General features: G+C 45.6%; 1 protein-coding gene across 1 annotated transcript in view; it reads left to right on the forward strand.

Annotated features, from left to right (window-relative positions):
- The first annotated feature begins 239 nt into the window (after positions 1–239).
- The window catches only part of SDC2 (syndecan 2), a 60,281-nt gene continuing 47,531 nt past the window's right edge, over positions 240–12,989 (forward strand). Inside the window, exon 1 of the mRNA XM_030968327.1 lies at positions 240–515. Coding sequence (XP_030824187.1) covers positions 456–515 — 60 coding nt within the window. The 5' untranslated portion in view covers positions 240–455. The remainder of the gene's footprint in view (positions 516–12,989) is intronic.

The raw sequence follows: 12,989 nt of genomic DNA on the forward strand, positions 1-12,989 counted from the left end.
GCTCATGTTTTCCACTGGGGGGGAGGACGAGGGCGGAGGAGGAGGAGGAGGTGGAGGGAGGGGGGAAAGTTGCTTGAATTTGCGAGGGGCGAGAGCTGGCGGTGGCTGCGCGCTGCTTCTTTCCACTGGCTGGGGGAGCTGCCAATCTGTGTTGTAATCCTGCAGGAATTTCTGCGGGGTTTAACTGGGAGCCGCGGCGCCGCCGCCGCGCACTCGGGGCGGAGGGAGGGCGGCGGAGCCGGCAGCGCGCAGCCTGCAGCCCGCGCGCCCCAGCGCCGCGAGCACCGGGCCCGCCGGAGCGCAGCGCGGAGCCCCGCGGCAGGAGCGCGGCGGGCCGGATCCGGGGCGCCACCGGCCCTGCCCCGCGCCCCTCGGGCGCTGCCGAGCGCCGCCGGCCCCCGGTTTCTCCTTTGTGACCGGCCCCCGGCGGCAGCCGCGCCGGTTCCGCGGGAATAATGCGGGGCGTGTGGCTGGCGCTCACCGTCAGCTTCGTGGTCTGCGCCTCCGGGCAGCCGGTGAGTGCCGGGGCAGAGGGGAGGGGGCGGCGGCAGCCCCTCGGGAGGGGACGGGACGGGACGGGACAGGGGCGGTTGGTTCTGCCGGCGGAGTGCGGGGCGCGCAGCCCGAACCTTGCCCCGTGGCATCGCCGTCCGCGGGCACTGGGCTGGCTCGGGGGAGCATCTGTTGATAGTTGAGCGGGCTGCAAACGGCAGGCACCATTCCTCCCACCCGCGAGGAAAAGAAAGAGAGACACCCCCCAAAAAAAAAAAAAAAAGAAAAAGAAAAACCAAACCCCAAATAATAACAAACCCCCAAACACTCCCACTAAGCCGAGAGGACCACCCTGCCGCAGCGGAGCACCCTGCCGCCCTCCAGCGAACCTCGGCCGAAGTTTGCCGCGACGACCCAGCCGCCAGCCGGCCCCGGAGCCCCCCCGGTGCCTCTCTCCCTGCCTCTCCGGAGGAGGGGCGGCTGCCCGGCGGCCGAGGGGCCGCGGCGCGGGGCTGGGTCGGGGAGCGGGGGCTTGTGTCCCGTCCCGGAGCAGCGCCTGGAGCCGCCGGGCCGCCCGGTGTCCGAGCGGCCGCCCGAGGACATCGCCGCCTCCCCCGGCTTCGCGGGCGGTGAGGTGGGACCGTCCCTTGCAAAATCCACTCCTCACGGCCCGTGGCTAAAAAGAGAAAAAAGGCAGCAAGTACCCCTGGCTGCGCGGCTCAGGAGCTCCCAGAGCCCTCAGACAGAACGCCTTGCGCACCTCTCGGCCAGCCCCGGTCCGGGCTCCGCGGAGCCCGAGCGTGCTGCGCGCCCGGCCGGCCTTTCCCCAGGGGCTCGCCGCGAGGTGCTCGGGATAATGCTGCTGTTTACACTTTTTCCGTGCCACGAGTGTATTCGCTAACCGGGCCCTCTGCTTAATGCAATTAGCTCTGTTGCCGGGATTTGTACCTCTGGGAAAGCCTCTCTCCGGCGAACCTCCCACCCTTTCGTGGCAGGAGCCGGTGAGGACCGGCTAGAGGGTTTTGGTCTTTTCCGCCGGTTTCCGTCTTTTCTGTGGATTTGAGATTGTCTTGAGGGAAGGGGTATGCAAATGACACTGATGCAGTGTTTGGGCAAATATTAGGAAATGATAAATTGAGGTTTCAATATGAAATTAAAAACCCATGACAATTTAATCCAATTAAAACGAGCCGCTTCACTGAACTAAATAACGTCACTAGCTTGGGTTAACTTTTGAAGTTCTCTAGCTGTTGTATAAATTAGCCAAGTCACAGCCTTCATAAAATCTGCCTCATCGTTAGGGATTTCTAAGGGTACAATTGCAAAACATTTTCTTAAAGACTGATTAAAAAAGGGTTGGGTAGAACACTGACCTTTGTTTCCGCTAAGTATAACTGTGCTGCAGAAACACCCTTGGCTAATGAGCTACAATATCCTTTAATTTTATAGAAATGCTGTTAGTACGAAGTTCTCTGATGGTGGAGTAGCTATTAAACTGCCACAGTAATTAGCAGAGTATTAAGTTTGATGGGTTTTTGCCTTAGGATGAACGCACTGTGGCAGTGTGAGGTGGTTGTTGGGGCATATCCCGTGCAGTTCAAGGGGCAGGGGGGGAGACTGCCTGGCTCTGCTGCAGCGCCCTTACTGCTGCCAGAAAGTCGTGGAGGGGCTGAAAAAGTAAAAGGAGGTTGGTCTTTCTCCTTTTCTTTCACCTCCCTTCTTTTTCCTTTAACTGTGCCTGGCAGCAGCTTCACGGTCCCTTAAGATAGGATTTTGTAGACCAGTCTCTGGGAAAGATAGATGCCAAATCTGTGTTCTCTGCAGAAGTCTGTCCTCGTCATAAGAAGAATTCTATATGGATGCTTAAAAAACCCTCCCAGCTCTCCATACCACTGTCAAATGGATTTAGCTCTAAATTTCTTCATGTTTTTAGATTCTACTATTTATCATTATCTAGGCAAAACCGTACTGTAAAAATCTTGTTTCTGATGAAGTAAATTATCCACAATAATTCTGAGCAGAGGAGCGGGAAGCTGCAGCAGATTTTGTTTCTTAAAGCAATGAGTTCCCTGTGTTGATACGCATAACCACCCAACACTTTTACTGGGGTGGGCCAAGGAGATGTTAGCACTGTGTTAAGAATGCCCTGGAAGTGAGACCTGCCACGGAACGATGCCGGGAGTGGTTTGCGGGCGCTGGGTGCGTGCTTTGTGTGCCGTGCTGTGGGCTGTCACACCGCAGCTGTGCTGTGCCGTGCTGTGCCGTGCCAGCTCCCCCGGGGGAGCAGCTGCTTCGGGACAGAGCTGTGATGGAGAGGGAGAGAGAAGCCCTGTTAGTGCCAGCCTGCACACTTGCCTGGTGGCAAGTGTTAGCCACACCAAAGCTGGTGGATTGCAGCTGGGGCTTGCAGAGTGCTTCTCTGCCATCAGCGCAGTGTGCAGTGAGACATCAGGTTACAGTGGGTTCTGGTAACCTGTGTGAGTCTGGAAGGACATGGGGGATTCACCCAGGCTTGGCTGAATGGCAAAGAATGTGCTTTCTAGCTACTTTGAAAGTTTCTTGGTTTGCTTATAAGAGAGGGAAAGATAGCGACCTGAAACTGTTGGAAAGAAAAGGAAAGCTCTGTGAGTGAGAGGCCTGATGCACCTTTTAAAAGGTTGAGTCCCTGAGCCTGATGTTGCTGGGAGCCAGCTTTTGCTGATTTTAATAGCACCAGAGAGCAGTGCCAAGTATCCAGCTGTAGTTGTCAGCTCCCATTCACAAGAGGCTGATAAACCTTTCCGTTTCGTTCTGGTTTGCAGCAGTGGGACGAATGCTTTTCCAGAGCTTGTGTGACAGTCGCATCCTGTCTGCATGCCCAAGTGCACACTGAGAAACTTTGCTGGCTAGCAGGTTGTGCTGCATACTGCAGTGTTATGGTGTTGCTCTCCTCACAGCAGGTTGAGTCCATCTCTCCCCAGGAAGCTTCTGGAGTCTGGGGACTGCTTCCCATCATCAGTACATGCCTGTGGGGCTGGGTTTGGGACTGTCAGTGAAACAGAGCATTGGGGCGTCACCTGAGTGATCTGTCGGTTTCTTGTGTAAGCATCTGACTGCTGAGTTGTTAGCATAAATATAATCATTGAACAATGACCCAAGGGTGATATTTGGTATATTTTGTCAGAAGTATTTAGTATTTGAGAACTATGATGCTGTAATTTCCCTACATTTGTTTCTAATGGTTACTTTGGTTTTGGAATTTGGAAAATTGATAGTGTGCTGGAGAGGAGGGATGTTTTTTTGAAAAAGGTAGTTAGACTTCAGAGATAGTAATTAGAGGAAAAGAAGGGCTGAAGAGATAGCTGGTATTTAGATTTATATGCAGTGTGTGTCTCTGCTGTGCATTAAATTTGCTTTGTCAAATAAGTTCCAAAGAAGAGAGGAAGTCTTTTCTGTCTTCATTTATTTCTACCCACCTCCAATTCACATGTACCTTTTCTTCTCATTATAGAATTAATAAATGTTCATCCATTGCTTTTTGTGGTTTGGCAACACCTGGAATCTGCCTTGTTTGCTTCCCTTGCTCTGACTGAACTTCTGGGTTCTGCCATCCAACAGCTGCCTGCACCACATGCACTGGAAATTCTGGGGTTTGCCACCAGTCTTGGGTGTTACAGCCACCCCTTAGATGGATGTTCTCAGGAGTCACTTTCTGGAAATGGGTTTCTCTCTCAGGTTAGATTATCATTTAAAAATTAAAGAACAGATGAATCTTGACCCCAGATCAAACACTGAAGTTCCTCTTTTTTGTATCTTAGCCCTGGGGTCTGCATTGGAACTGACTTAGTATTGAGGCCTGAGGTGCAGAGATGTTTTCTCTGCATTTTTTCCTAGATCCTTATCAAAGAAGTAGATGAGAGCATCATCTTCAGGAACAAGTCAGGACAAATATCTTAGGGTTTGAAGTTGGGTGCTGGGATTGTGGTTCTTGGGCAGATAACACCTTGGTGGTAGGTTTGAGACAGTTACTGCAGCTAATGGAATGAAGATGGTGGACTTTGGAGAGTGTGGAGTAAGTCTGGATTTTGCTTGGAGATTTGGTGGATCTAAATTTCTGTAGTCCTAAATTGAGTGTAATCTCAGGATGACAAGATAAAGCCCTAATTTCTTGACTATTAGAGGTGCAAGGCATGAGAAGTTGCATGTCAAACACACAGCCATGATCTAATGCCTCTGGGAGGGTGGGGTGGGTGGTGGGGAGCTGCCTGCCGTCCTTGGTGGGGAACGTGGCATTTTGGCAGGGCTTCCTGAGCTTGGAGAAGAGCCTGCAGAGGAGCCAGTCATGTGCAGAGTTCTCCATTTGCACTGCTCTTTGTGTCGAGTTGTCTTTATAAAATGTCAAGCAGAGGCATATGGATGGCATTTATTAATTACATTTTCTCACCAAATTGACTTTTGCCATTGAGCAATTTAACCATCTTGCTTATGGCAAAGAATTGCAGGCTTTAGTAAGGCTCAGTGGCTGAACAAAGAGCTCTTGTCTAGTTATGGAGAAGTGCTCTTTTGTCTTCTGAATAGATTTGACAGACTATGATTTTTAACATAAATGTTATATTTGAGATTGGCAAGCTTATTTGAAGCCTCATATAAGACCCTGTTTGAATCTGAATGATAAAGATGCCCTCTGTGCTGCTGCATTTGAGAGAGGATGCACAAGTCATAAGCAAGTGATTTGGTCCACATTCAAGTCACTTTGCAGTTGGTGTTGTAGGAAGCATGAGAGAATTACTGGAGGCTGTTCTGTGAACAGCTTGTTGTTTGGTTATCTTCACTTCAAGCTTACAAGGTGGTAATAAATTGCTATCTATAATCTTTTCAGGACTAGTAATTTATTCATAGGTTACATGACACTATTCAGTGATTTGGGAACATTATTTCTCCTGCTCGCATTGAAGTATAATTTCCAAGCTCTGGAGTACAGACTGCATTGGTGTTTGACCCTCTATTAATGACAGTTCTCTGTATGTATGTTGTTTTCTTGATTAGCTCAGCCCTGGGGGATGCTTTCAAAAGCATACTAGATATTTAGGCAGAAAAACAGAGTATGTGTAATCCTCAGAAGTACTGGAATACTGATTGCAGTGGGAGAAAATATGCAGCATTTAACAGCCATTTGCAACAAGTGCATTTGCGCTGAGCAAATTATTTTTGTTGATGTCTCAAGCAGGTGTTTCATTTAAAGTGAAATAATGACTAATAGGGTGGTGATGAATCTGCAGAAATTGGCCTTGTCCATAGATAGGCTATTAGAGTGTAGTATATAGAAGCTGTGTTTAACTAAAGCCTGAGCTAGTCTGCTACATCTTAAATCACTATTTTTAGTTTATATATAAACAACTTCTTCAGAAATCTCCCTTCTAAGCTAAATTGTTTTGTTCCCAAGGTGAATTGATTTGAGGAAGTTCAAATAAAAACCTGTTTGGCTGTGTTTGAGTTGTGAGGGTGAAGATAAATACATTGTACTTTTATTAATAGTAAGGAGACAAAGGGACTTACAGAAGGTCAAATAGCCTGTGGTATACACAGGCACAGAATCAAAATGTTCAGAAGCTAGCATTGTGATTAACAACCAGAATATATTGTCTGTATTTAAATATTATGTTGTCAGACATCTTTTGTTCCCATTTGATTAATGCATAATTTTCTCTAGAGGTGCTTCCACACTAATGGAAGTCACTTGTCACCTTTGAGATTGGTGTGAGGTGACCCATCCCTGTTATTTGAAGTGTATTTCAGAAGTGTGACTGTCTATGTGGGCTGAGAGGACTGATTCTCACAGAGCTGTAGGACAGAGTGCTGCTAAAGTAATATAGCCTGGGAGATGAAGTACTTCCCAGGGAGCAGTTGGGTGCATGACCAGTGTAGCCTCAAGACTAAGGATGCTTCAATAGAAAACAAAAAAAGTGTATCATACTTGCTGCCACAAGAATGAATAACCTAGCCAGGTCTTCCCTCTCCCACCTTCAACGGGATCTCTTCTCGTATGTCTTTCCATTAATTATACAAGTAGAAGCAAGCTTTCCTCATTCTCTGGGCTGAGCTGTATTAATTCCAGCTGTGTGGATTCTTCAGTATCTGCAGGAGTAGCTGGCTGGACACAGTACCTGAAGGGCACAGCCAAACCCCACCCACTTGATATCTTTTGTCTTTAAGAGCTGAGTCCTGTTTGCTTTTTGGACTGGGGTCTGCAGGGGAAGGCTAGAAATGGGTTTGAATACGTGGTGTGTGTTGCAGGCTGCGGAGATGAGTGATGTCCAGGAGACAGATTCTTCCTTTTCCAGGTTGTTTATTTGTGCTCACTCTGGAGATTCCAGAATCAGGAGGTCACTTAAACTGATTACCAGGTGAAAGCATCCACAAAGCCTTTCCATTCAAATCCTTTTCAAGTGTGGTTCCATGTTCTAACACGTAGCCACTGAGGTGTGACATTGCTGTTCTTATAATTCAAAATGAAAGCCTGCAAGGGAAGCAGAGCGGAAAGGTGAAGGTAGTTCACAGTAATGGAAACACACCATCTTTGGGACAGCCAGAAACTGAGCTTCCATTAAATATAAATTTGTGACGTTGCATAAATAAAAATAGATACATCTTAGCCCTTTAAATAATAATAATAATAATGTATAATTCGTACAGCAAGGATGTGCATAAGAGAATGCTGCTGAGAAGCAAGATTCTGATGATTTTTGTGGAAGGCAGATTGCAAAACCTTTAGGTTCTGTCCTGTCTGGGGACTGAATCTTCTCCCATTTGGGAGCTCAGAGGTACTTGGTACTTGCCGGTGGTGGCAGTGCAAGCACAAAGGAAAGTGTTTGTCCAGCAAGGAGCATCCGTGAGCAGAGTGTGTGGAATTTGGTTGTGTTAGTTACGGGCTTGTGTAAATGTCATTGAGAAAAGGTGTAAAGTTCTCAGGAACTGCTGAGGCAGCATCCAAAGTTAGAGGATTAATGCTTTAGAATAATTGGTAGCTTAAGCATATGTAGGATCTGCAACTCACAAATCTCCTTCTCCATGGTATAACAACAAAAATCGCTAGTCCTGGAGATAGACAGAAAAAGTTATTAAAGTGCCATGTGTATATTCTAAATTCTTGTCTTTGGTGAAGCTGTTTATGATTTTTCAGACATGTGCTCTTTGATTATTTCTCATCCATGAAGGCTGATTTTTTTTTTAATGTGATATCTAAGATGTCATGAAGTGAAACCTCTTGGGGTACTTTTGAAATTATGTGTTCACAGAGACTGTCTTCCACAGAGCATTCAGCACTGACCTCTCTCCAGCTGTTGCAGTTCTAGCTTGAAAGGTCTTTGACACTTTGTGTGTTTATGCGTTTTATATAGAACTTTATTCTATATGGAGCTCTATTTTACATGCATTTTATTTTTTTTATTCTGTTGTGTATGTGTGTGTCTTTCAAGTGTCAGGACAAGAAATGCCCCAGAGAACGTGCTTCCCAGTTAAATAAACAGAACAAAATTTCTCTCAAAACTGTGTTAATAATTTTCTTGGCCTGAATTAGTGTGGAAGGGACAGCCTCTCTGCCTTTACTTACCAGGAAGAAAAGCCTTAAACAAAAGGTGTTCTTTTCTTTTTTTTTTCTTGTTTCTTCACTTGTAATTTAATACAACAGTTTCATAAATTTTCCCCCATGTGTATGATTTGATCCTCAGTAACTCCCATTGGTGCTTTTGGTTTGATTCTCCAGCACAGCCTTTTCTCTGCCCTCAAAGCCCTGGTAAGAGGACAGGCATGGTCATCGCTGCAAAATGTGAATGAATTGGAAAAATTTGGGTCTAAGAAGAAAAACCAGGAATAGCGGTTAGCATAGGTCTGTACCTGACCTGACCAGGCTGAGAGGTCCCACCAGAGCTGCTGTGACCTGAATGGACTCCTGGCTCAGCAGAAATTGTCTGTGTTGCAATTGAATTTGCCTTTTTATGGCTTTTGACCAAAATATTTCAGTGGACATGTCTGTCTGCGGCATGGAAGCATGACAGATGTCTCCAGGAATTTCCTGAGAGTTTGGCAGTGATCAAGCCCTCTGGCAAACCATGAGATGGTTTTTGCTCTTCTGGTAGGAGCTGTGGCCCTTCCTGCAGCACAGAGCATCAGTGGGTTTGCAGGAGGAGAGGAATGCTATGAAGGTGTTGGAAGAAGGAACAAGTCTGATAACTGACTGTGAAGAGATATATTATTTCACGGCCTTAATGAAGACTCATGATTCGTGTTTGGATAATGTTTTGACATCTCAATATTGCTTGATGGTCACTGTGCAGTGTTTGAGGGAGAGGAAAGAAGGTTCCCTGGCCACCTGGTAAAAACAGACTTAACCTCTTTTAAGTCTGCAGGTGCCAGGGGAGCCAGGGCCTTGAAGCTGAGTTGGCTCGTTGTCTGCAGTCATACTGCCTATTGCAGGTGTTTTTCTCTGGTGCTGTTTAGCCCAGCCAGCCATGCTCTGTTGAGGAGCCAGGCTGTGTCTGCAAGGGGGGTCTCTGCCTTCAGTGGGGCTCAGGCTCAGTAATAAACAGCCTTTCTGCTGTGGTGGAGAGGCAGTCGTGTGCCCATGACATTGGCTCTCCCTGATGGAGGGAACTTCTGAGCTCCTGGTAACACAGAGCATTTGATTCAAAAAGGTTTGAGACAGTACTCTTAATAGTATTGCTGCCATGGAAATGCCACTTCTTGTGTGCTTCACAACTGTAGGGCATTAGGAAAGGGAAAATACCTTTATTTTCTTTTGTTTTTGTTCGCAGCTTATTCTGCCCTTGGCTGGTTTGGGTTTTGTGCGTACACTACTGTTGCTTGACCATCTCTCTCCTATTTAACCAAAAGCTGGTGACTTGGCGTTTTGATGTTGGTCTCTTCTGGTGGACACCTTGAATTGGTCTTCTGCCTGGTGACATAAACTTAATAGTAATGTAGATTTTCTTATACTTTTTTTGAGAACCATTAATGTTGTCTGTGGGTTAAAGAAGTCTTCTGTGTTTCTGAATATTTTATGATGCTACTGACTTCATGTGCCAGTCAGTATTTAATTTTTGAGTTTTTTCTCTGACCTTCTCTATCTGCACTGAAAGAATTTGGGAGCTTTAGGTTATGACAAAAAATCCCCTTCCTTTAGAGAAAGAAATGTGGTGGTTCTCTAATGTACAGGTAAGAGTTGCTGTGATTCTTTTTTGCCATTTCTTGTTGTTTCACCGAACATCTGAGGCTTGCCTCCTCTGGTTTACATGGGTAAATGTATTTGACTTGAGGAAACTGATGAGGACTGAGGAGAACTTCTGGCAGACACTGTCATTCTTAAAAAAAGTAGGTAGGATCCCTTGTCATGAAGGTTGTTGCTGTACAGACAGTCAGAGCTGGCACAGTTCCCACATAGTAAAGTTGCTCACATGGCATTTCTGTATTTGTGATCAGAGATGGAGGGTCCTAAGGGAGGATTAGCAAGAGTGTTTTTGGGGATTTCTCTATGGCTTCCTAGAGATGCAGAGAAAAAGCTAATCTCTCTCTCTCTCTCTCATTATTCAATTCAGCTAATCTAATTGGAAAACCTCCTTAGAGCAGTCTCTGGCAGCTAGCTGTAGCAGCTGTACAATTAGTAGTGTCACCTAACAGGAGAGCAAAACAAGGAGCAGTAGGAAACTCGAGTAGGATGTTTTGGTGTATCTTAACAACCCTCCCAAGGACCAAGCTTGCTAGAGTGAATTCAGCTGTGAATTTTAAGAGCTTAAAAAAACTGAGGAAAAGTCTGAATTTTCAAAGACTTAAAATTCTGAATGATGCGATGAAGTAGTTTTAATGCCTAGGCATTGTTGCAGGTTATTTATAGATTGATTTTTTAAATTAAAATTTCCACAAACATGACTGAGTATGGGTCTGGTGGGCTCTACTGCCTATTCCTCAGAGTGTGAACAGTGAAGCTGAGCAGGGAAGAGGTGTATGATTAACTGCTTTATATATATGGGGACATTTCCGTGGCCTTTTCCCTCCCAGCTTGGCTACTGGACTGTGTTTTATTTGCAGATAGCCCTGAAGGCCATCAGGAGCAAGAGCTGGCATGGAGGAGAGCACCAGCCCCATCAGGAGGTGATGGAGCCATTGGCAGTGATGTTCCGTGGTTGCACTGTCCAGGGCTGTACCTAGGCGCAGGAGGGCAGAGGCAGGTTTGCATTTGAATCACCAGCTTGGCACTTTCCAGCTTCACATCATTAATTACTGTGATGCTAATGCCATTTAGCCATCTCTCTATATTCAGGAAGCATTTAGATAAGAGCATGTGTGGGGCAAGTCATGGTTTAGCAATCTCTGTGGAGTTACGTGGTTGTCATAGTTGGAATGTGTGACCTGTGGTTATAAAGGATAGGTTTTGGAAGTGCTATAAACCAAGTGGCATATGTCAGGGACTGGAAAATCTAGGCTATTTATAATTATCCACAGGTGGAGAGGGAAGCAGCAATGCATAATACCAGTAATAATTATCAGCAGTATAGAAGTTCATCTCTTAAGCCGTTGGGCCTAATGCACTAAAAAGTATTTGATCTGAAGTCTGGCACAGCCTTCAAATGGAGCCGTTCAAAGGCGTCCTGACCTAATTTTGCTGCAGAAGTGTGTGAGTCTTTCTCATTCCCCTAATTTCTTGCAGAAGGTTTCAGTGATAAAGTCTTCATCCTCTACACGTGCATATATTTTACTGCAGAGCTTTTGAATAAAAGCAGCCCTTGCAGGCCAGGTGGTAAATACAGTGCTCAGCTTAACAGAAAAGACTTTCAGTTTATCAGAGACACGTCCTCCTGTGTTTTGCAGTTGTCAGTTACCCTTCCTTAAGACTTCTTTTTATTTTCTGGATTAATTTTTTATTTTTTGTGATTAATTGAAGTTCAGTGCTGGCTCTGTACCTGTGAGTAAAGGTTTTGTATTATGCTGAACTTCTATTTTAGTGAAAACCTCTAAAATGTAAAGCAGCTTATAAATAAAAGTTTGCTTTATTTTCAAGGGAAATAAATAATGAAATTATAAGGCATTGTCCATGTAGCTATGTAAATTTATCAGTTAAAGCATAAAGCATAAGTGCTTTGACTTTCCTCTGAGTAAATCAAAGCAGATGGAAGACATGTCTTAATGGACTTTTGTCTTCAAAAGAAAATGGGGAGAAAACAAATTTATTTTTCAACAGTGGCAAAATAGTGTACTGCAGGGACGGGCAGTGCTCTGTGTTATTGTCTGTATTGGTGTAGACTGTTTCTATGAGAAGATAAAAACTAACAGAGCAACACAAACTGAAGGCTTTTAAATTCTGTCTGACCTGTCGCTTGTACAATTTCTCATGCTATTATCAGCACGGTGGTGGTGTAAGACTACCAAGAAGTATTGCTTTTTGTTCAGTGTGGGATGTTTTAACTTGTGCTGGTGATATTTCTGAACAATACTGCACAGTACATGGTAACTGTAGTGCACTTAATTGTAATTTATGCCTTAAGTTATTTATTTGATCTTTTTCTTTGCAATCTCTTGCTTCCAACCTCATTAGACTGATTTTTTTCTTTCCCTCCTGCTGCTTTTGTGCTATCAGGCACAAAAGGTAACTGTTAGCATTGGCACTGCTCTTCAGTCTCATGTTGCAAGTACAGATCCAAGAGCAGAAGAAAAGGTAGATGAAAATCTGGGCTGGCTCTGGGCCTTTGCCCACTCTCAGGAATCCTTCTGCTCACCCAGCTCACAGCAATGGAAAACAGGGAGTGAGGCGGAGTTGTGAGTGACCAAAGTATTGGCAGAGCTGTTGGCAGGAAGGGGATGCTGGACTGCTGACATGTCTTGGCCAGACCTTAATTAAAGGAGAAGCCTGGAGGTGACTGGTTTGGGCTGGAAAAGAGTTGCTGTATCAGGGATGCTAATTCCATCTTTGACTCATCAGCTGTGTCTGTTCGACAGCCCTGGAGCACGCAAACCAAGCGTTTAAGCAGACATGGATCATTTGAGCGCTGCATCCCTCACCCCCTTTGCTTTTTGGAAAGTGAGTGTGTGGAGCCAAATGTTGCAGCTTGGCATTTTTCTCTGTTCCTTGGATTTTCTTGGAAGACTTCCGTGTTCTCCCTTCTGACTGTGGAAGGATGGGAATGATGAGTGCAAATTGCTCCTCCTCTGATCTACAGCCTCACTTCAAAACTTATTTTGTGCAAATGACCATTTGTCTGTTTAAGTGATCAGTAAGTGTGTTCACTCAGATGGAGGGGGAGCTGTCTGAAGTTGGGACTAGTTGAAGTGTCAGATTACTGAGGGCACTGTAATCAAGGTGACAGCTGCTTTCCTTATGCTGTACTGAAACAAAATACCCCAACCGTTCAACAGAGACTCACCAAATACATTAACCTCAGTGTTTTTACTCTTTCCACAAGTTGGTGGATTACTTAGCACTCCTGGCTAATGAAATACAGGAGTGCTAATCTCTCTCCATGGATACCAGA

Source organism: Camarhynchus parvulus, chromosome 2 (assembly GCF_901933205.1).
Source record: "Camarhynchus parvulus chromosome 2, STF_HiC, whole genome shotgun sequence".
NCBI classification, from domain to species: Eukaryota; Metazoa; Chordata; class Aves; order Passeriformes; family Thraupidae; genus Camarhynchus; species Camarhynchus parvulus.